The 23,059-nt window shown below is 52.8% G+C and overlaps 1 protein-coding gene across 3 annotated transcripts in view; it reads left to right on the forward strand.

Moving 5' to 3' along the window:
- Positions 1-23,059, forward strand: part of ST8SIA5 (ST8 alpha-N-acetyl-neuraminide alpha-2,8-sialyltransferase 5) — a 61,901-nt gene that overhangs the window by 27,463 nt on the left and 11,379 nt on the right. For 2 of the 3 annotated variants that reach the window (XM_045790008.2, XM_045790005.2), the window contains 5 exons: positions 5,130-5,222; positions 13,806-13,892; positions 17,311-17,455; positions 21,051-21,163; positions 21,968-22,060. In XM_045790008.2, the coding sequence (XP_045645964.1) occupies positions 5,130-5,222; positions 13,806-13,892; positions 17,311-17,455; positions 21,051-21,163; positions 21,968-22,060 (531 nt within the window). Of the gene's footprint in view, positions 1-4,856; positions 4,916-5,129; positions 5,223-13,805; positions 13,893-17,310; positions 17,456-21,050; positions 21,164-21,967; positions 22,061-23,059 lie in introns of all 3 variants that reach the window. The other variant, XM_045790009.2, reaches the window with a different exon arrangement.

Here is a 23,059-nt window from a genome sequence, read left to right on the forward strand (position 1 = left end):
GTCACCTGCTGGTCAGGCAGCCGGGGCTGCCCTGCCCCCGACAGTCCCTGAGGGCACCGAGGAGGGGCAGGACGGACACAGCTTGGTGCCAGCATCAGACGTGGCTGCCGGAAGCCAAGTGGCATCTGAGATGAGCTGGGCTGCGGGGCTGACCGGCTGAGACTATTTATACCTGCGAGGTGCCAAATGTGATGCTGGGCCCCTCCCCTCTGAGCTGGGCAGAGATCGTCTTTCGAGAACTGGAAGAAGTGACAGTGACTAACTCACCTTGAGAGGCTAATGGAGTTGAGAAGGTTGAAGAAACTGCTTTTGTCAATCTTGTAGCAGATTAAGGGGAAGCTTGAGCTATTTCGAGGGAGATCTAAGACTTCAATAAGAGGGCATTTATTGGTGATTTCCAATAACGCAAAAATCATAACCCCATTACAGAAAACATAAAAATACAGAAAAGTATTTTAAAAATCGTTCATTGTCCCATTACTCAAAGCAGCCCACTGTTAGTGCCTTGTTACGGCTCTTCGCTTTGCCCCATGCATTCATATATGTATGTCGCATTCTTCTGGGAGATCACAGTTTTGCAGCTTGCATTTTCCACTCAGCATTGTCATGCGAGCATCTTCCTATGTCATTCCACAAAGAAACTGGAAGCCTCATTTTTGACACCTGCACGAAAGTCTGTGTCCAGGCCAAATAAGGTTACCACGGCTTTTCCCAGAATGCCGTCCTCGGGGGTCCCGTCAGAAGCAGAATGCAGGGGGACGCTTGGCAGCGCTTGTTACGAACTGATTTCCTCAAGTTAGTTACCTTTAGAGACTGGGACAGAGCAGTGCAGCTGAGCAAAGCCCGGGTAGGATGGAAACGTCCGCAAGAGCTCTTAGCTCCATTTTCAGATGGGAAGCCCGGGCTTTAGCCCCAGGCAGAGCATGGTTTTGATGGCTTGGCTGAAGTACGACATGGAGTGTTTTCAGGGTGGCGGGGCTTTGTTATGCTCGTGTGCGGTGAGACACCCAGACGTGGACGTCACTGCCAGGAAGGAAGAGAGTTTTATACTCACAGATGCCCAAAGGCAGGAGGCATGCCACACCGTACATAGGGGAGCACGGGGGTGGGGTGGAGGGGTGGGCAAGACCCTCTACTGTGGTTTCTATGGAAGAAACAAGTGAGACCCCTACACAGGCGTGGGAGTCAATCTGAATAATTTCAGTCACTCTGGGGCATAAGGCGCTGCCCCTAGCTGTCTGGCGCCTGGCCCTGGGATAATTAGGGCAGGGGGAAGGGGGCCCCAATGCGAAGTGGTGGGATGGGGGTTTCGAGCTCTGGATTGGTTTGTTTGCATTCGAAAGGTGTGCTGACAGGTGCTTACTGTCTCAAGGAACTGGCTAGCCCTGGGAGGGGCAGTCTCCCCAGGGTCAGCAAGGCCCAGATGTTAAAGCCTCAGAAACACACAGTTTATCCATGCAGTCTGCAGCGGAGACGGGCGATCGGGGACATTCCCACGTTCAGCAGAACACAGCATGGGCTCTATCTGCAGGGTGGTGGGGGAGGGGTTTGCTGGTAGCAGCCGAAGGAGAATGCCAGCCAGTCCAGATGGCAGAGAAACTTCCTGAGGTTACTTGTGCCTGACAGCTCTCTGCTGCCACAACCAGCCGAGGGGCCATACGCAAGTTGCTGACTCTCGGCAACTCTTGCCTTTTAATGGCAGGAGAAAGGAGAAAGAAAGGACCGGACATTTCTTGGGCACTTACTGGGTGCTGGGTACTGTCCTGGGACTTTGCCTGAATTTCTCATCAGTATCTTCTCTCAACCCTGTCACACGTGTTCTGCACTTTTTTGTGTGTGTGGATTTTACAGATGAGGAAACTAAGGCTCACAAAAGTGATGGCCTAGGGTGGCTTATGGGGGGCAGGGAAGGCATGTGACCCCGTTCTGAAAGCCTGGCCACCTAATAGCCACCAAACACATGGCACGAGACCATTTGGAATCACTGTACTGGCCAGTTCCCTGTATGGGCGAGGTTGGGGATTCAGGAGAGAGGGAGGCCGAGTGGAGGCTGGCAGAGGTAAGGTGGGGATGGCCTTCCAGAGGCCGTGGAGGGGCTGGCTGGTGACAGGGAGGTGCTGCCTGGTCTTGACGAGTTTCTTCCTCGTCTTCGTAGATCATCAATCCACAGTCACATTCTGGCTCGGTTCGCGGGTGGGGACACTGAGGGATCGTGTCCTAGTGCTTGGCTATCCTTTAGTTCAAACAGATTGTTTTAAAGAGGAGAAAGAAGAGGCCCAGAGAGGGCAAGTGATTGACCAAAGTCACACAGCTGGTTTAGAGGCATAACAAAAGATGTGTCTGCAAGACTCCCAGCCCCCCGAGACTCCTGGGGGAAGTCTCTCTAAATAACTCCTGCACCATTTGACTCTGGAGCTTTTCTCAGTAGCAGCCTGAGATCGTGGCTTCAGATGACCCAGTGGATTCCGAAGGACTTAGTGCCAATGGCTGTGGCTGCAAACGATGATCTTTGTGATAAGACACCAGACCTCACTTACCGTTGTATGACTGGAAAATGATGTGAGTTACAGCCAAGGTCATGGACTTTTCTGGTGGCCTCATGCTGACCCCATGCTCTTAATTGTAAGTAACAGAATCAATTGAGCTAGTGAAAGCAAAAAGGGATTTATTTAGGGGAAAGAATATAATGTATAATATATAATAATAATAATAATAAATATATTTATATATAAATATAATTAAGAGGGTGCTGCTACCACTACAGTTTATATACAATATATAATATATAAGAAAATATAATAATAAATAATATATAATAATAATAAATATAATATATTTATATATAAATATAATATAATAATGAGGGTGCTGCTACCACTGCAGTTTCCAAGAGCCATGCCTCTTCTGGCACATTCTGCACCAGCAAAACAGTGCCTGGAGCCTCGTCATTCCCTACGTGTAACACAGCTCTGAATCAGTCTCATGCAAATGCTTCTGACTGGTGGAACCTACACGGCATCCATACCCATAGCTGCAAGGGAGTTTGGAAAATGTAGTTTTTAGCTTTCTGGCATCTGGCGTACAGAAGGTACAGAGGTAACAAAGACAGAGCCCTGTGTTTGAGATATTCACAACACAGCGTGGAAGGGGAAACAGATACATAAACAGACTGTTATAATACAATGTTATTTGCTCTAATTAAGAGACTAAGAGGGACCCCAGGAGTAAGGGTCAGAGAAGGCTTTATAGAAGTAGGGGCATTTGAGCTGGGTATTGAAGGATCCATTTGGGTTTTCCAGATGAGAAAGACAGACAAAGGAGTTCTGAAACACAGGGAAACAGAAAAAGGTGAGTGTGATCTTTTGGGAATCTGCAGTGCCTAGTTCTTAAGAACTCCGCCTCAGTTCTTTCATGACATGAGAACAAAGAGTCAATTTCATTTTGTCAACAGGAGCCAATTTGTTGTATAAAATGTTTTAATATTTAAAATATTACTTAAAACTACTTAAAAATATAACTTTAACGCTTAACCATTAAATTATATGAAAATTAAGAACAAATATTTTTAAATATATATTTTAAAGTATTAAATATGATACCCAAAATACAGGTATTTTAAGAAGAAGCCACTTTATTGGGTAAAATGCCTTTCTGCGTGTAAAGCAGCACGTCCGTGACACAGAAATGAGGCGTGTGAGAACACCTGGGAAGCAACTGCCTCCACATGTCAGGAAGGTCTCTGGGAAATGCTCGAGGAATGACCTTAATCCTCGGTCACGGCCCACAGGGCCCAGGAGCAGCTCTGGGGAACTACTCCCAGTTCTGATTCTCCAGTGCTACCTGTCGCCGGGCCACTGGCCCCACGTTTAGAGTGGCTCGACCCTCTGGGCTTCTGGATTCTCTGGTGTCGAGCTGTTCTGGGATCTGACCCCCTCCCCCAGCCTTTTCTGAGCAACCTCCAGAGAGAGAGGCCACAAGACAGGCCCCATCCTGCCTCCATGGCTGAGCTCCGCAGTGAACTGTGCTTTGTGTCTGCGGGAACCCTCTACCCACCCGCCGTCAAGCTGGTGCTCTTCCTTTTCTGGGCTGGTGGGAACTTCAGGTGTGAGAAGGGGTGGCTTTAAAATTCTCCTCATCCAGTAGCTGTGGGAGGCCACAGGGCCCTTTTCGGGGGACACCAGCAGTCGTTATAGGTGAGTGACAAGAGCAGCCTCCAGTCAACGTGCAGGCTCATGTCCCAGCTTTGCCACCTACCATCTGTGTGGCTCTGGGCGAGCGAGTGAACTCCAGAGCTCATTCCAGAGGCTTATGCTGGTCACTCTCCTCATAGGCTAGTTTTAAAGATGAAAAGTGGGTGCATCCACATCAAGCGCTCGGCCCGAGGCAAGGGCTCAGCAAGCACTGGCTGGAACTGGATTCTGCGTGGAGCTGCAGAAGGGACCGTGACAGGGCTCTGGCATGCCTGGAGCCAACCGGCATTGGAAAGGGCTTGGGCTCCCCTGCGCTGGGACCCAGCCCCACCCTGGTCCTGTCCTACTACTCGTGGGACTGGAGCTCCATCTCCTTAGCCTCAGCTCTCTCAGCTGCCAAATGGGGAGAAAAAAATGTCAGCCTCACCTCGTCACAACGTGAGCGTGAGGGTCAAGTGAGCTACTGATGCATAGAAAAAGCCGCAGATCTTACCTGTGCTTGTGTCCCAAGGGGAGGAGAAAGGGGCAGGGAAGGGCAAGACTGGTCAAAAGTCTGGATCTCACCGCCCCAGCTCCCAGTGCTGCCTCCATCAGGGACTGATCACCGGAAGCTCAAGAATGAGACCCGTGCCTAGGGCATCCTCCCCGTTCCCTTCTCTTTTGCAGCCATTAATTTGGAACCAAACCTGCTTCTGAATGTCATGATTTGCTGAGATGAGCTCATGGTTTGTAAAAGCTTACACTCCTGGGGTAGTGGGGCGCTGTGAGTAATCAACCACCCAGGGATCACGCCAGAGAACCCCACAGGTCATCTGCTGGGGTGGGGCTGGGCTGCTCTATTTGACCAGGAGAGACCCACTCCCACCAAGAGCCCCACAGGTCCCCCAAAAGGCTGACTGGCTTCTTTGCATAGTAACTGCTGTCCCTGTTGGTTCCCAGGTACTTTGAATTTTACGAGGGCCCATTTGAATATAACTCCACAAGATGCCTGGAGCTGAGGCACGAAATCTTGGAAGTGAAGGTGCTGTCCATGTGAGTGTGGCCGGGGTGGCTGGTGGGGGACGGTGCATGTGGTTGGGGCAGGACCTGGGGGGCAGGGCGGGGCAGGGACACCACAGATTGAGAATGAGATCCTCTTCCTCCCAGCCTCTGGCATTTGGAGAGCAGGGATAATTGTGCATTTCATGAAAAAAGGCGAAATTTGCAAGGTCACCTCTGGTCACTCGGGGGATTCAGTCCCTGTCTCAATTTCCAGTCTCCGTGATATCGTCCCTGGCCGCCTCCTGTACAGAAGCCAAAGAGACCACAGGAGCATCTTACCTGAAATTCAGGACTCTGAGTCGAGGGTTCAGCGGTGCCCTCGTGCTGTTGCCTTTTCAAAATTTTATAGTCATTAAATTAAACTTTTTTTATTATTTAAATGATACAGCATTCAAATGGTACAAAAAGATGTATAGTGGAAATTCCCCCCTCACAGCCCCTCGGTTCTCCTCCGAGGCAAGCCAGGCGTCCTGTGCATCTCGCCCGAGAGTCTGCATAAACCAGCACCCGGGCGCGGATATGCTTTATTTTGTATTTTCCCACAAATCATGAAAGAGTTGTACTTTCTGCTCGTCACTCAACATCACGACACCCATGGCTCTTTTACAAGCTCTGGGAGGAAAAGCCCATCACACGCTGCACATTTCAGTGAGTGTGAGCTTACGCCACCCTTCTCTCCCACACGGGACCACCACGAACTCATCAGCCCCCTGAAAGGAATGTCATGCTCATCATGATATTTGGTTTCAAGGAAAATTCATATGTATTTGAAAACAGTTCCATCTGGATGTGGAAGGGCTATAGTTTATTCAGATTTAGGTCGTGTGGGGGCTCTTGGGGACTCATGGGTCCCTGACACGATCCCTGGGATCACGGTCCGTGGCCCACAGGCAGGAGCCACTCTGCCTTTCGCCGTTTGACGATTCCCATGTCGTGTGGGTCATAGACGGAGCATGGGCCTGGGGGGCTGGCAGACCTGGGATCTTACCAGCTCTGCATCTTTATACAAATTACTTAACCTCTCTGAGCCTATCCTTACCTATAAAAATTAGGGCACTATTACCTAGCCTTTAACGGTTACCACAGAGACTAGAAGTAACGTATGTGAGAGCAGCTAGGCCCGCAGTCCACGTCCATAGTAGCACACGTAATAGGTGCTCAGTAAACGTTCACGTGCCTGTCTCCCTTTTCTTCCCCTTCTGGAACCACCGCCAGCCACAGCAGCAGCTTCCTGGGGCCGTCATTCAGAATCCATAAATCGAGTAGCTGTAGGAAAGCTCCCAGGATGCGTCCAGCTGGGATTAGGGGCGCTATGGTCCCTGTACTAACCAAAGGTCTCTGGACCCTCTCCAGAGGTGAACGTGTGAGGCAGCTCACCCTCCCGTCAACCCCTCGCAACCCTAGACCGAGCACACACCATGGTCCTGCCCTCATGGAGCTCACAGCCCAGCAGGGAAGCAGACATTAATACCCAATTACCCTAGGGAGACAAGGGGATGGCGAGGAACTGGACTTGGGCTGGGGCAGAGAGGGGGTTGTCAGACAAAGCGTCTCTGAGGAAGGGATGCTGGCGCTCTTGTTGGAAGGACGATAGGAAGTAAGTAGGCCAGGAAGGTACCAGACTGAGGGAACAGTCTGTGCAAAGGCCCTGTGCCAAGAGGAAGCCCACTGTGTCCCGGCTCTGAAGGGTCAGGGCAGCTTGCATGCCAGTGTGAGGCGGGGACACGGGAGCCATGTTGCTGGAGGGGCAGACCGGGCCCGACCTGGCGAGGCCTTGCGTGCGGACCAGGATTCAGAGTCTTGTGCTATCTGAAGGCCGCGGGAACCCATGGGAAGGCTTTAAGCAGGTGGCCGGTGGCGTGTGTGTGATGTAATCCATGAGGAGCGGGGATTTAGTGGGAAACGTGGCCATCCAGACCTCAGGCACAAGCCAAATTCATCAGCTCCTGAGCAGAGATCTTTTGTCTTTTCCCGGAATTCAAAGACCTCAGGCCCTTAGAGGACGTTAGATCCCACAGCTCCGGCGGCAGAAGTCTGAGAACGAGGTGCTGGCAGGGGTGGCTGCTGAGGCCTCTCTGCTTGGCTTGCAGATGGCCGCGTCCTCCCTCTGTCTTCACATGGGCTTCCTTCTGTACCTGTCTGTGTCCTCATTTCCTTTTCTAATAAGGACAGCAGTCATACTGGATGCGGGCCCACCCTAATGGCCTCATTTCAACTTAACCACCTCCTTAAAGACCTTGTCTCCAAAGAGTCGCATTGTGAGATCTCAGGGGTTAGGACTGCAACATGGGAGTTTTGAGGGAGAGGCGATTCAGCCCGTAAGAGTCCCTATCCCAGCTTCCACCGGGCCCTGCATCATGACGGTGTGGGGTGGGGTGAGGAACCTCAGCTTTCCCGTGATCGGTGCCCACCTTTGACCCTGGTCAGGGACGCAGGTTTGGTGCCCTGCGTGTTAGTCTTGAGCTCTCATCTCTGCTTTGGGGCACCCCCTCTGGTCTCCCGAGCTGAGCAGCCATCCCAGCGGGTGACCCCTGGGCCTTGCACCACCCTGTTCCTTCACCTGCGGTGGTCCCCAGACCCTGGGAATCTGGGCCCTGGTGGCCCCGGGGCTCTGAGAGGAGAGGAAAGGCGGATGCTGTTTGCAGAGCATGGGTGTGAGGCTGATGTCTCCTTTCCTGGGTCTGCAAGCTGAGGCTGGTGGGAACTCCAGGGCTGACATCAGAGAGCCCGGAGGCCAACCTCGCACTCAGATGGTCCTCACATCACCTGGGCACCCGCGGGCTTCACTGTGCTCTGGCCGGGGGGCCATGAGCGCTGCTCCCAGGGGAGACTCTGAGTCATCAGGGAAGGGTTAAGTTGCCATCTGTGCATGGAGGGGGATGTGCCGTTGGGCTGTGGGGCCCTCAAGGCATAAGAATGTCAGCTGGCATTCTGAGGAGACAGGGAGGGGTGTGATTCATCTGGGAATGATTCTGATCCAAAATCGCTCCAAACACTGGGAGAAACCAGTCAGCCGGAACATTCCCACACGGAGGCGGCCTCGGTCCCTGACGACGGCAGACGCAGGAGCAGTTACTCGATGGGGATTTATTGTGAAACACATCTTCACTGACACTTGTACACATTATTTGTTTGAAGGTAGTCATTCTAGAGTCTCTTGGTTTTTGAGCCATTTACTGCCAGGTGGGGTGGTGCCTGGGATGTCACCCTGGGGCCTCTCCTGCTGCCCCCTCCCTATCTTACGGGGCGGGGAGGCCTGCGCTGCACCCAGGCGCAGAGGGTGGGAGCCAGGGCTGGCTGGTCCGGGAGGCCCCTTCGTGCCCAGGCATCTCTGAGCCCTCGAGTGTGACCCTGCACGGGCTCAGGACGTGGCCTTCACACGAATGAATGGGTGGGGCACGTACACAAGAGCTGGGTGGAAAGAGAGGAGGCCAGCGGAGGAAAGGGGGAGAAAGAAGAACCAAGACGGTCATGATCACCTCCTTATCGTCACCATCTCTTGCACACGGCAGGAAAAATCAAGTAGGGTAGAGAAGCTGCCAATAATAAGCACAGTCCCTGCCGCACGCCTTCGCCCCCCAGCCCTGCTCCTTTTGGCTCTGGCTGTTTCTTCTGGTCATTACCTCCACACCTCTCAGTAACGTGCACCTGCCGTTGTTTCTCGACTTACCGTGGCGTGCACGGACGTCCTGCCTCGGTGGGTGAGGATTCAGCCCCCTTACACCACCCCCACCCCCTCCGCACTCTTCTGGGTTGGGAGATATTGCTGTTTTTAGTTCTTCTGTCTATGGATTGCCTGAGTAACTTGTTTCTGGTTCTACCAAATACTGGCAGTATTTCCTGAGCCTGTACTTTGTAAGATGGGGCTATTAAAATCATCCCTATGTTTTGGTTCCCATCATCCGTATGTTTACCTTTAAAAGGTCAAGACTGATAACATTTACATTCTGTTGATACCCATAACGAGCTTTTTTTGAGGTTTCCTCTATAGGTTGACTCTAAAATTTAAAGACCAGAAAATAGTGATTCTACTTCCTGTCTTATATATCCTCCCCCTCCTTTTTTTCCTGGAGCTTCTACTCATCTTTTCCCTCTTGAACTCTTTGTCTCTATTATGCCCTATTTGGGGTTTCTGCCTGCGTCTCCATCAACCAGGCCTTCCCCTCAGAGTTTCTCTTTATCCTCGTGCTCCACCGTGGGTGGACAGGCTGCTCTCTAGTGGGTCACACGCTTTTGTCCTGGGAACTTCCCTTCCCTCTGTAGGTTGGATTCACTTTTGCGGAGAACGCATAGCTGCTTCTTGTTTACTCCTTCATTTTGCTTCTACCCATCTTCCAGTCATTTCCCAAAAAATGATGTTAGGAGGTCAGGTTTTGAGTTCTGTGTCTAAATGACTTAATTCTTCCCTCGATTTTTGGTTTGGTGCGGTTGGAATTTTAGGAGGAAATCACTTCCTCCCAGAATGTTGAGGACTTTCCTCATCGCCTTCTAGTCCAGGGCTATGGGAGCATGACACTAGAGGTGACCTGTTTTCTTCTCCCTGGAGTGTTTCCGGATCCTGTGGTTCTGAAATGTCTGGACCTCTTCATCCGGGGCTTATGTCCAAAGTCTTGAACGTTCTTTTGGATTTTTAAAAATATTTCCTTCTCTCCATTCTTCTCTACTTCCTCTTTCTAGTCCTTCTAAGAGTTGTACACCGTACCTTCTGGAATGCTCGTGTAATGCTCTCTGTTTGATGTCATCTTTTCTGTCTCTGCCCATTGCTTTGCTTTCTGAAAAAAGTCCTTGACTTCATTTTCCAGCTCTTTCAGCAAATTCTTCCCCACCCCAGAGCTCTTTCTCTGTCCTCAGAGCAATCTATTCCTACCTTTAAGGGTGTCATGTCTTCTAGACTATCTCTGGAGACACTAAGTAGAATATTTTAAAGTTGTATTTTGTTCCTCCAGCATTTTTCTCTTTGGATATTTTAACTGACGGTTCGGTTCGTCTGTTTCCTTCTGGTTGACAAGGTGATCCTTGGCTATCTATTCATGTTTAAATTTAGAACAATAAAAAGCAGATAGGAACTCTGTAGGAGAGCAGGCTTTCCTCAAGAGTCATTGTTGGAGATGCTACTCCTTTTGCTGCTAGAATATCGGAAGAAATCTTTTCCCTGGGGATGATAATTTGTTTTTGTTTTTGCTTTTTTGGTAGAAACTGACAATCCCTCCCCTCCCTCTGCTGGACACAGACTATTTGGCTGCTGTGGGGGTGGGTTTGATGGTTCTGGATACAGACTTACAACGGATGCTCATTTTCAGCACAATGCCCCATCCCCACCCTCCACCCTCTTTAAAAATGTCCTGTGAGGTTGGACCCTGTCTCTGGGCTGTGCCACCCTTCCTTATGTCCCCGCTACTTCTTCCACACACTTGTCGAAATCTCTCTTCCACTGAACTCCCCCAACCCCATCATTCTATTCAACTGGTAGGTCTATACCTTTTTTTTCCTCTTCTGGAATGTTAGGGGTGTCTGGGGAGAAAGAAGATAAGAGCCTGAAATCAACCCCTCATCTTTAAAGTAAAGGTGATCTCTACATTTGTAAAGCAATTTATAAAATGGTTGTATGCATATTGTCTCGTTTGATCTTTCTGATAACCCTGGAGATGAGAGGGGCAGAGGTTATGATATCCATTATACAGATAAAGCACCCAAATCTCAGAGAGATTCAATGACTTGTCCAAGGTCACACTGTAAGTTGGGGATGGAGCCAGGACTCAAGGTTGTGTGTTCAGGGCCCCAGCCTTGGTCCCGTGTGAGGTTTTGGAGGCACAGAGAATGGGACCCAGGTGCTGGTAACAGTTGGACTTGGGACCCTGGCCTGCAGTCCTGCAAGGACTGTGTTTCCAGGAGGCGTCCGAGGCACTCGCCATGTGGGTGCTGCTTTGGGGACCTCTGGATTGCAGAGAGCAGGGAAGGGAAGCAGTGGGTGAGGCAGAGGTTGCTGCGTAATGCCTCTCCTGTGATGTTGCATTAGTCTGAGAGGTTAGGGCCACCGTTTTGGGAAGCGAGAGGAAGGCATCAGGATGGAAGGGGAGGGGGTTCCTTCCAGCTCCTTAAAGGTGCCAACTAAGTTCCCGCCCCACTGCCTTTATACTCACTTTCCTCTTTGCCGGGCATACTCCTTCCCCAGATGTTTGCACGGCTCACTCCCAACCATTTCAGTTCTTTGTGCAAAGTTCTCATCAGGGACGTCTTCCCTGACCAACCCTTCTGAAACAGTCACTGTTTGCTTCCTTTACCTTGCTTCATTTTACTTCACAGCACTCACCTCTCCCTGACGTGGCATTGTTATCTGTTTTCTTTCTCTTAGTTGGGCTAAGAACACCTGACCTGAGATCTGCCCTCGGAACCCATTCTTAAGCCTATAACTCAGTATCATTAAATGTCGCGCTATGTTGTAAGCAGATCTCTAGCACCTGTTCGTCTCACATACCTGACACTTTAGACCGTCAGCAGCAAGCAGCTCACCCTTTCTCCTTCCCAGAGCCTCGAGCAACCACCATGCTACTCTCCGTTCCTCTGGACTGACGGTTTAGATGCCTCATGGGTGGAATCATGGCATGTACGTCCTTCCGTGACTGCCTTATTTCACGCAGCACGACCTCCTCCGGATTCACCCAGCTTGTCACCTATGACAGACTTCCTTCTTGTTAAAGGCTGAATAGTGTTCCACGTATGTCCGTAGCACATTTCCTTCACCCATTCACTCATCAGGGGACGTTTAGCTTGTTTCCATACCCTGCTTAGTACTGAATAATGCCGCAGTGAACACGGGAGTGAGTGCACCTAGTTCTTTCCCATCCTGATGGCAAGTCCTTCGGATATATGCCCCGAAGTGGAATTGCTGGATCACAGGGTGGTTCTATTTTTAATTTTTGGAGGAACCTCCATACTGTTTTCCATGCTGGCTGCCCCAGTGTGCAATCCCACCAGCACTGAGCCAGGCTTCCCTTTTCTCCACGTCCCCGCCAACGCTTGTGATCTCTTGTTTCCTTGCCATTAGCCATCCTAACAGGTGGGAGGTGACATCTCGTTGTGGTTTCGATTTGCCTTTCCCTGATGATGAGTGATGTTGAGCCCCTTTTCATGTACCTGTTGTCCGTCTGGATGTCTTCTTTGGAGAAACGTCTGTTCAGGTCTTCTGCCTATTTTAAAATCCGGTTATTTGGTCTTCTGCTGTTGAGTGGGAGGAGTTCCTTATCTATTTTGGATATTAACCCCATATCGGATCTATGTCTGCAAATACTTTCTCCCGTTCTGTATGTTGACTTTTCTCTCTATCGTGGTCCTTTGTCATACAGAAGCTTTTTAGTTTGACGTGGTCCCGCTTGTCTGTTTTTGCTTTTGCTGTCATATGCATACATACCTGTTTTCTGTTTTGCCTCCTTATTAGTATTTAAGCTCCGTGGGAGCAGTGAGCTGTTTTGTTCTCTGCTCTATCCCTAGCTCCTGCCACATAGAGGAGTTCAATCAATAATTATAGACTCTATTTGAACTCAGACTTATGGGTTCATTCACTAATTTATTGATATGCTCAGCACCTATTTCCCACACATCAGCCGTGTGCCTTATCCCTGGATTTATGGGGGTGAACTCAGGCCTGACCCCCTGCCCCCACAGTATTTGCTATTTTGTGGGAAGGATCAGGAGTGAGTAAGGACGGGTTACAGGTTTTACAAAAGGAAAAAGTCCAGGGGATTGTGAGCAAACATCATCAAGACAGTGCAGTTTAATCATAAAAATAACTTACCTCTCTCAGGAAATTTCCATGTGCACTTCCCATGCCTAGCCCTTTATTGTATCACTTTATTTAATAATCTTAACAAATCTGGGACTGTGAGTGATAATCTATTATTATGCCCATTATATAGATGAAGCTCCAAGAGGCCAAAAAGCCTGTCTGAGGTCCCATAGTTAGGAGGTGTCGGAACTCAGTCTGGGGCCCAGCTTCTCTTCTGACTCCAAAACCCACACACTTCTGCAGTCACCCCTCCCCCCACCAGTCATGTATGTGTTCCTTTGTGGGGGGGAGGCTTCCCCGTTTGGGAGCAAGCTGTTTCCCTTCCAAATAAACACAGGGGGCCCAACTCTGCAGGATGAACCTCACTTACAGGTAAGTGAGTATTTGCCCTGTTTTTGGAATCAAAGACCTCTTTGGGAAGCCAGTGAAAGCTTCCGATTCTTGCCAAGATATGCGCGTGGGCAGACAGACAGGGGATTTGGCCTCTAATTCGGAGTGTTCCTGAGTTCCCTTAAGGCTGGAGGCTCAGTGGACAAAGTTGATGAGCGTGCAGGCTCGGGGCTGGTTGGTCGGCAGGTGGAGGACATGCTTGCAGGAGAGCGGTTGGCTGTCTCCAGGCGTGAGCAAGGCCCCGGATGCTGGAGCATCCAGAATGGCCAGAATAAGAAAACAGCTCGTGTAAAGGACCACACCAGGAACCGGCATCCGGGGAGCAGGAAGGGAGGTTTGGGAATGCCAACACTCTGTCCAACCTGGTGTGTTCACGTGCTCTCTGTCCTTCACTCCCACAGGGTGAAGCAGTCGGAGCTTTTCGACAGGTGGAAGAGCCTGCAGATGTGCAGATGGGCGATGAATATCTCGGAAGCCAACCAGTTCAAGTATCTGTGATTTGTCTGCCCTTCCCAGCCCTTCCGTTGGTGCCGTTCTCCTTCCTGCCGCCCCGTCCCGCAGGGCCCAGCCCCGGGCTCATCTTCCCCAGAGCTGGCCCCTGGCTGGGCTTTGGGATCTGGGCCATGGGGAGGTTCTCACTCAGTGCACAGGCTGAGGTGGGCACCTTGCTGGCTGCTGTCCCCCACATTCTGGCCCTCCGTCCTCACGGCAGCCCTGCAGGCCGGGGGCATTGTCTCCATGACAGCCCCGTCCCAGTGCCGTGCTGGGCTCCAGGTCTCCAGCAGGCTTGAGAGCAAAGGCGCACTGAGCATCTCCTCTGGCTACACCTTGTCACCACCCCGTCGTGGGGCAGCCTGCACCAGATGCGTGAGGCCAGCTGCAGACTCATTTCTAACTGCTTTCTAACCCAAAGCGATAGATTCTAAGTGCCCAGAGAGGCAAGAGCCGTAACTTAAGTTTCTCCTGTCTGCGAGAACTAAGCAGCTGGCAGATGTCAGAAGTTCCTTTTGAGTGATGTGAACTGTAGGGTTCTCTCCATCGCCGAACTTCCTCGAGCTCACAGTATTGTTTTAGCGCAGAGAGAGCTCACCGAGTGGAGTTGGTGGGATCCTAGGAATGTGCATGAACCGGATGCGGGCAAGTAAGGGTGTAGTTTGCAGGGACCGAGGCGCCGTCAGCATGCAGCCATCCTACCCGGGAGGCTGCGAAAAGCAAGTGACACTAAGCATTTTGTCTTTTCCTTCTAAGTCATTTGTCCCGGGCCCTGTCCAGAGACCGAGTCGTGGTTTTAAGCAGCGCATTTTCAGAAATGTGGATGTTTAACGTGATAACCCCTGAAGAGCAGGCGCTAGCAGCCACGACCAGAGGCCTCTGTGAGACTGCGGATTCCCAGCTAAGGCCCCACAGGAGTCTGCGGAGACCCTACCCCCCATCATAAAGGTCGAACATGAACTTGAGCCCGGTGCCGGGAGGTGGGAACAGGTCCAGGATCCGTGCGGCAGGTGCCACCCCAAATCCGCCACTTAGCAAGAGGTGTTACCGTGGGCACCACATGGGTGGACACCCCCAGGGGTGGGCGAGACCTGAGCGTCCTGGCCATGTGGCTCGTGAACACCCAGCCTAGACGAGGGCAGTGAGATGCAAAAGGGTGTTGTCCGAGCTGAGAGCTGAGAGCGGCACAGAAGTCTCCTTGGTGGGATTCACATAGCTAAGGAAACAATGAAGCAATGGGAAGATGATGCGGCCGGACAAAAACAAGGATGAGTGTGGGGACCTTCAGCAGGGATCAGCTGGCACTATCCCGGGGAGACCGTTCTGGGGGTGGGGGTAGGCGAGTAGTTTCAGGTGTGGAAAAGAGAGATGACATCAGGTCCTGCTAGGCTCTAAATGGGAAAACCTTCAAGGCCAGTGGGTTGCTTCCCTTTGCTCATTGAACGGTGATGAGATTCTTAACTCAGGCTTGTAAGAGCCTGGCACTATGAAATGGACGGGGTGGAAGCAGTGTGCTAGGAGACGGACATGAGCTTTCCAGTTGTAAGAGAGGGGTCCTGTAACTGAGGCCTTCCCCCACCCTACTGCCTACAAATAGACACATTGGCATTCTGGTTTATATATCAGTCACTCATGAGCTTGGTTAATGGGAGTCAGTCTCCCTCCATGGAGTGCTCTCCAGCAGGCTGACAAGATTGAGTTTCTGGACCAGCAAAGCTAAATGGGCCTGTGCTGATCCATGGCCTCGGCCTGGCCCCCACTCTGGGAGGCCTTAGTCATATTCTGAACAACAACACTCCACAGGAAAGACCTCTCTCTCTGACCAGAAGCCAGCTGAGCTCCCCAGTGAAATCCCTGCAAGAGAGAAAGTCTTAAAAAACAACTTTATAACCTTCCTAGCTTTGGCACCCTACTGTCACGGAATTACAGAGGGTCAGAGGTGGAAGAGCCAAGGCTGCATTCTGTAGACAAGAAAGCCGAGGTCTAGCCTGGGGAAAACGCCTGCCCAGGGGCCCACCGCTGGTGGGAGCCGAGCACAAACTAGAACCCAGGCCTCTTGACACCAGGGTGGCAACCCCAAGTTTCCATCCCAGACCTGGGAGGGGGACTTTCCAGAAAGCTCCTCCGCCAATATTGGTGGTGGTCATCATCCTGCCTCCGTGGAGATGGTGTCCCATGCCTCCTGGGGCCACCTGGGTGCTGCATGGGACCGTGCCTGGAGCCAGTGTTGGGGGGAGGAGGCCGGCGTGGACTCGGCACCCCACTGCTGCTTCTGGAGGAAACGGAGCCTTGTGGGCTCAAAGCCCCCATGTGAGAGCAGCAGATGGCCTGCTTTGTTAGGTGCAGCCCCTGGCAGCCAGGGTGGACGGCTTTGGGCCCCGAGGGCAGGGGAGGGCGGTGCCCGGGGCCTGACCCCTCGCCAGGCCTCGGAGAGCGAGGGACCAGGCGGAGCACCAGCTGAGGCGGAGGGACGACTCCCGGGTCCGCTCCCGGGTCTGCCTCAGCAGCCGCCTTCTGCCTAGAGGGGTTTATTATTTTTATTTTTTATTTTTGTAAAGCCTGCTTGCAGAAGCTTGTGTTTGAGGGTTTTTACAAGTGAAAGCCACGGGGATGGGGCTTTTTATTTATTTTTTGTAGAAACAGTTAACTCCTGAGAACCTGTTCTGGAAGTCAGCGCGACTCCTCCTTCCGCAGGAAGGGTCCCGCAGCAGCCCACCAGCCCACTCTCTGACCACCCCTCCTAATGCACTTCCTCAATGACTGAAATTGCACGTTTCTGTTGACCGTCTGGTCTTGGGCTTTTGCCCCCATGAGGCAGGGTAAATGCCTTGTTTACAGTCTGACGGGGCCTGGAACCCAAGGACGAGCTCTGTATCCCCAGATGTCCATCAAGGCTGGAGAAATAGCATTTCCAGCGAGTCGTAGAATGCTTAGTGGATCTTGATGAACGCCCGCGTGAGGCATGGCTCGTCCCGGGACTGGCCAGCAGCTGGCTGTCGACGCTCGCGTGACTCACACCGAGCAGGATCCGGAGAGGCAGGGTCCCTGCCATCAAGGGGCTTCCGTTCAGGCGGGGAGGGAGTTGGTAGGCAATGAAGTGGATAGTATCCAGTCTGTGCTCCAGGTCTGCGGAGGCCAGTGAGGTCCATGGGGTGGGCAGCTGGGAGCTCACGGGGAGCAAGGCCAGCGTGAGGAGAGGAGGAATGGCCCAGGCATTGGGAGGCGTGTTGAAGGCAAGGGAACAGCATGAGCAGAGGTGTGGGGGTGGGAAGGGGTGTGGGAAGGGGCGGGTGGGAGAGCACGGTGCTCCCTGATCATCTGGAGGGGCCTCAGTTCCATGACCCCTCTGTTCTTCCAGAGGCTTGGCTCTGCCCCGTGTCACCTGTCTCTCCCTCTCTGTCTCCTGCCTGGCAGGTCCACTCTGTCCAGGTGCTGCAATGCCCCCTCCTTCCTCTTCACCACCCAGAAGAACACACCCCTGGGGACGAAGCTCAAGTACGAGGTGGACACCAGCGGCATCTATCACATCAACCAGGAGATCTTCCGAATGTTTCCAAAGGTGCTGCTTTGGGCAGGGCAGTCTGGGCGGGGCCCAGGGGTGACCCCACGTGGCCCTACGTGGCCTTGCACGGGGAGTGTGACATCCCTTTGCTGTGCCCTCCGCACCCACTGTCCTGGCTCTGGTTGCCGCAGTAGACTGAGCACGGTGAATGCCAACTGGCTACTCTCTGAGTAACTTTGGTGAGAGTGCTTGTCACAGTTTGGTTATTGTGTTACTCGCAGGGGACACCCTGAAGCTATCTGGGAGAGGGATTAAGCATTTGTCCCCCACTGGAGACAGGTGCAGGAGCAAAAACATTCATGCAAAGGTCATGTGCCCAAGAAATCACAAACCAGTAGAAAGCAAAGTGAGAAAGATTGACCTCACGTTGGCTGACCTTGGATGGTTAGGATGTCTTCCAAGGCCTCAGTCTCCCTGTCCGTAACCCTGGAGTCTGGGCTAGGAACAGGCGTGGCTGCTCGTTACAGAAAATCTCACTGAAACAAGATAGATGTTAATTGTTCTCCTTCCACATTAAAGGAGTCTGGACGCAGGCTGTTTTTTAGGGCTGGCACAGTGGCTCCCTGGTCACAGGGGGGACCCCGGGGTAAGTGATTCCCCTGAGTGAACAGCTCAGGTCACTGAAGCCTGGGCACATGCACTCACCTGTGGCCTGATCGCGGCATCAGACTCTCAGAGAAGGGGCCCTGGAACCTGCATTTTCAGCTCATTCTGATGATTCTCATCTGAAGAGGAGGAAGATTTCACTGGATGTGTGTGTAACCACCTCCTGGAGAGTGCTGGGTCCAGAACAGGACATAGTGGGTCCAGGGTATAGACCTGCTCAATGGGGGTGTGTTCAGGTCTTCCCAGATGGAAATCCGAGGGTCCAGGCTGCCCTGCTTCCACGGGAGAGGTCATGAAACAAAGCCCAGGGCTCCCTGCGTTCTGGTACTTGCACAGAGGGCACCGGTAACATTGGGGGCGGCGGGGAGGAGCTGGAGCGGGAGACGTGTCATACAGACACCACGCTGGAGGGTGATGGATACAAGCCACCTTTACAAGGGTCTTGCAAGGCCCGGGACGGGAGGCTGGGGACAGCAGGTGGGTTTGCATCTCACGTGGGTCGTGCAGGTGGGTCACACACAGCTCAGTTACGACATATGGGTCCACGGAGGGCCATGGGTTTGGACTGCCGAGGCCCAGGGAGTTCGAGCACGGTTGCCAAATGTTCTTTGGAAAGGGCCAGAGAGTAAACATTTTAAGCCTTAAGGGCCATATGGTCTCTGTCACAGCTATTCACCTTTTTGGCACCCGCACAAAGCAGCCACAGACCTTTGTAAGCAAACGAGCGTGGCCGGGCTCCAGCAACACTCTAGTTCCTATTAGGCACTGAAACGTGAACTTCACCTAATTTTTACACATCACAGCATCTTCTTCTTTTGATTTTCCCCCCAACCATTTACAAAGATAAAATCCACGCTTAGCTTGTGGGGCATACAGAAACAGGCCGAAGGTGTGATGTGACCCGCAGGCCGTAATGAGCCCTCCCCCAGCCCCCCGAATTAGAGCCTGTGACATAGAAGTATTGCCTCAGGGTAAGTCTTTCTTTGGGTTTGTATAAAATACAGCTTCTCGGTCTCCTACCCCCGCCCTGGAGATTCTGATTCCGTGGTTCTGGGATAGAGCCCAGGAGTTTCTATTTTCAGAAAGTACTCCAGGTTGTTTCTGATGCACAGAAGTTTGGGAAACACTGACATAGAACATAAAGGCCTCTATCTCTCCAAAGATAACTTTCGGTTTTTTCCTTTCCCTGATAGAAGTCAAACAGTGCAGTTTTCCCCACCGGCTCTGAGATACCCTTGTTTCCCCTTCTGGTCCTTGGGCCCGTCTCTCCAGGGAAAATGGGCCTTGAGGGACAGCTTCCCACGGACAGATGCGGCCTCTCCTGCAGATTTAGCCTCCTTCCTGAGGGTCCGCTGCGCCGCGATTTTCCATGGCCCCACCCGGCAGTGGGCCCCACCAGAAGCCCAGGGTGCCGCCAGGGCCACTGTCATCCAGGGCTGGCCCGCCGATGTGTGCTAGGAGGGGGGCTGCCCCACAGGCTCCTGGGCGGGGGAGCTCTGGGGCCCCATGACAGTAGTAACAACCTGGTCCCCTTGCAGATATACCCATGGGTCAAGCACCGCACTGGGTAGGCTTCTTGTTTATACCCGTGGTTCTTCACCATGGGAACTTCGGCAACGTTTGGAGGCATTTGGTTGTCATGATTGGGAGACACCCTCGACCTCGAGTGGGGAGAGGCCAGGGATGCTGCTAAACGTTCTGCAGCGCATGGGTCAGCGCCCCACAACGAGGAATGATCTGGCCCAACATGTCAGCAAGCGCCAAGCTGAGCACCTGTCCTCTGCGGCATCGCATTGAAAAGCGTGACACTCACATGGTGCTATCCAAATTCTGCAGATGGAAAAACAGAGTTGCTGAGAACTCAGAGCACTTGTCCATGGTTCCTTCATCTCATGATGGGGCAAAACCAAGGCTCACCTTGGGGCTTTTGCCTCGGGCACCCAATCTGGTTGGCCCCAGACTCTTCTGGTTTGAGCCAAGCAAAGTCCTGCATCCTAGGCAAAGCTCCCCTGTCCTGGGCACGCTGGGGTGGTTGGTCACCCTGCCCTTGACTCCAGGTCTGTGCTTCTGCCTGTGCCCTGCATGTGGCTGCTGGGCTCAGTCCGCCTCCCGTTGCCCAGGAGGGGATTATGACCTAGAGCAGGGATGTGGCAGAACCAGGACTCTTAATCCTCAGGCCAGCCAGCGTTTGCTTTTTCCTGCCAACTTGCCTGTGGTCCCCTGGAGGACATGCCTAGGGAGACTTTGTGGGCAGGCAGTGCCCAGACTGAGCTAACCCCAGCAGTCAGGACACGAAAAGGTCAAAGTGCTGTGAGATGGTCATTCCCAGGGCTCCTGTGAGTGCCACTGTCAGTGGGGGTGAGACCCGGGCTCTCCTGCACTCAGAGCTCTTTCTTTGCACAGATTTGAGGGGTTCCAGGCTCTCACTGCTCCCCTGTGGTGTCCTTGCTTACTCAGCCCTTAGTCTCTTGTCCCTGCTGCTGCCAAGTCCCAGCATCTGTCCCAGTCCATATGACCTTTTTGTCCTAGGCCTGTGTCCTCCCTGTGTACCCTGACCTGAACTGAAAGGGGTGAAGGCCAGGTTTAGGGCCCTGTCCCCATCTCTGCTGCTGTCATACCCCAGCACATCTGCATGAACCAATAAAATATACATCTTGGAAGTCATAAAGAAGGTGAGCTTCCAAACACTGAGAAAAGCAAAAGCAAGCAGGACTGGCCATAACCTGTACTCTCTTCTTTCTGGAAACCAGGGCTTGCTGAAAAAGTCTGTGGAGACCTGGCTTCTCTTCCAGCTCATTCGTAATTGCCAGCGGGACTGCGAACAAGTCTCCTGACCTCTCTTCTCATCTGCAAAGTGGAATAACCACTTTCTCCCCACAGTCCCTGCAAGGCTGGCTTGTAGAGGTGGCCAGGGGTACAGGGGTGAGGGCAGCGGAAGAAGGCAGGGAGGGCCTTGCCTCTGACAGCTGTGCCCCCGTCTCCCCAGGACATGCCCTACTACCGGTCTCAGTTTAAGAAGTGTGCAGTGGTGGGCAACGGAGGCATCCTGAAGAACAGCCGCTGTGGGAGGGAGATCAACAGTGCGGACTTCGTCTTCCGGTAAAAGAGCCGCCGCGGCTCAGGACCTGCGGCTTCTACCCCCCTGGTGCTCCCACTCCCTGCCCCTCCCTCCGGCGGCGCCCCAGCCCCGTGCCCTCACGCTGTCCTTCAGGTGATCGGTCCATGCTCCCCACCCCTGCACACCTTTACACTCTGGCTTGTTCCTTCCCTTTGCCAGCCCTGTCCCTTGGGGTCAGCGGCTGAACCTGTCAGGGCCCCAGTCTCCACGTCTGCAGAATGGCAGGTCCCTAAAGAGCATGGCAGGTCCGAGGACCCTGAAGACTCACAGGGGCTGTGCAGATCCGCTGGTGAGGCCATCTGGGCGGCCACCTCCCTGGTTGAGTTCTGCTCTTCCAGAAGCAGTGCTTGGAATCGGGCAGCCTTGTGGCTGACGCCAGTGTTGGCTTTGCCCTGGCTTTAAGCTGCAGACTGGTCCTTGTATTTCTTCTTCCTTAGGTAGAGCCCCCTCTCATCTCTTTGGTGATCCTCACTTACAATCTTTAGCCTGGATCAAGACGATGGGTTGAAAAGAAAAGCTTAGAGCAAAGGGATTGGGGTTGAGGTTGTAGTGGGATCTCACGGGTCATGGATCCATAATCACCGTGCCACTCAGGGTGGGAGGGGGAAGGAGTTAAACTTGCCCCTCTGTGCGCGGGCTACCCAGATCCCACCCCGCTGGCTGCCGCTGCACCCCTCTGCCTGTAGGAGCACCACCCTGCCTTCCCCACCCCCTCACGCCGCCCGCGCTCCAGCTCGCTCTGGGTGAGTGAGTGCACGCGGCCAGGCTGCCTGTGTCTTTCGCAGGTGCAACCTACCCCCCATCTCGGAGAAGTACACCATGGATGTGGGCGTGAAGACGGATGTGGTCACTGTGAATCCCAGCATCATCACAGAGAGGTCAGTGAGCCTGCTCCGGACTCGTGCTGTCCGGTAGAGCAGCTGTGAGTGTCGCGGGTGGCTACCAGCAACGGGGAGTGTGGCGTCCACATTGACACGTGCTGTCTGTAGCGTGAGACACACACCTCATTCCAGAGACTTACCATGAAAAAGACGATGGGCCACAGCTCCTCAGTTGTTTATATTGATTACATGTTGAAATAGTAGTATTTGGGGTATATCAAGTTAAATAAAACGTTGTGAGCATTTGATAGAATATGATAAAAATTAATTTCACCCATGTCTTTCTACTTATTTAAATTGTGATCATTAGAACATTTAAAATTACATATGTGGCCTACATGATATTTCCCTTGGACAGCGCTGGTCTAGACCGTCTTCACCTAGATGGGCCGTAAAGCTTCCCAGTGTGCGATGGGGGCAGGCAGCTTCTGATGCTGGTGTATCCAGGCGGCTCTGGGGAGAAGCCGCACTCAAAGATCTCAGTCCCCACTGAGTTCCCCTCCTGGGGTCTGTCTGTGTGGAAGGCCTTGGGGAAGGGGGTTCCTGGGTTAAAACTCCAGTGAGGGGCACAGTCACACCATCCAGGTCAGGCTAAGGGCAAGAGGGAGGACAGCCAGAGACCAGAGATTGGGGAGTTGGTAAATCGGGTGAGATGCCCAGAGACACAGAGTCAGCCAAGTGAAGGAGCACTGGAGAGGAGGGAGATGAGCCCACGGGGAGGGAGGAGGGCCTTTAATGTGAAGAAGAAGGTGTGTGAGGGGCTGTGGGCGAGGAGGGGCGCAGAGGGCAGGCAGATTCTTTTGGTGGACTTCATTGGGGGTCTTGGGAAAGAAAGTACAGGTGAACGGCCTGAGGACTCCAGGGAAAGCCTCCACTTCCTCACCCCTTCCCCACCGAGTCCACCCTGGGATGCCCCCGTCCCTTGGGGTGCAGCACCTCCCTCCCTACACTGTTGTCCCTTTGGTCCCACTTACACAAATACAGCTGTCCCCGAGA

Source organism: Ursus americanus, chromosome 19, assembly GCF_024610735.1.
Source record: "Ursus americanus isolate L20-20 chromosome 19, mUrsAme1.1.p, whole genome shotgun sequence".
NCBI lineage: Eukaryota > Metazoa > Chordata > Mammalia > Carnivora > Ursidae > Ursus > Ursus americanus.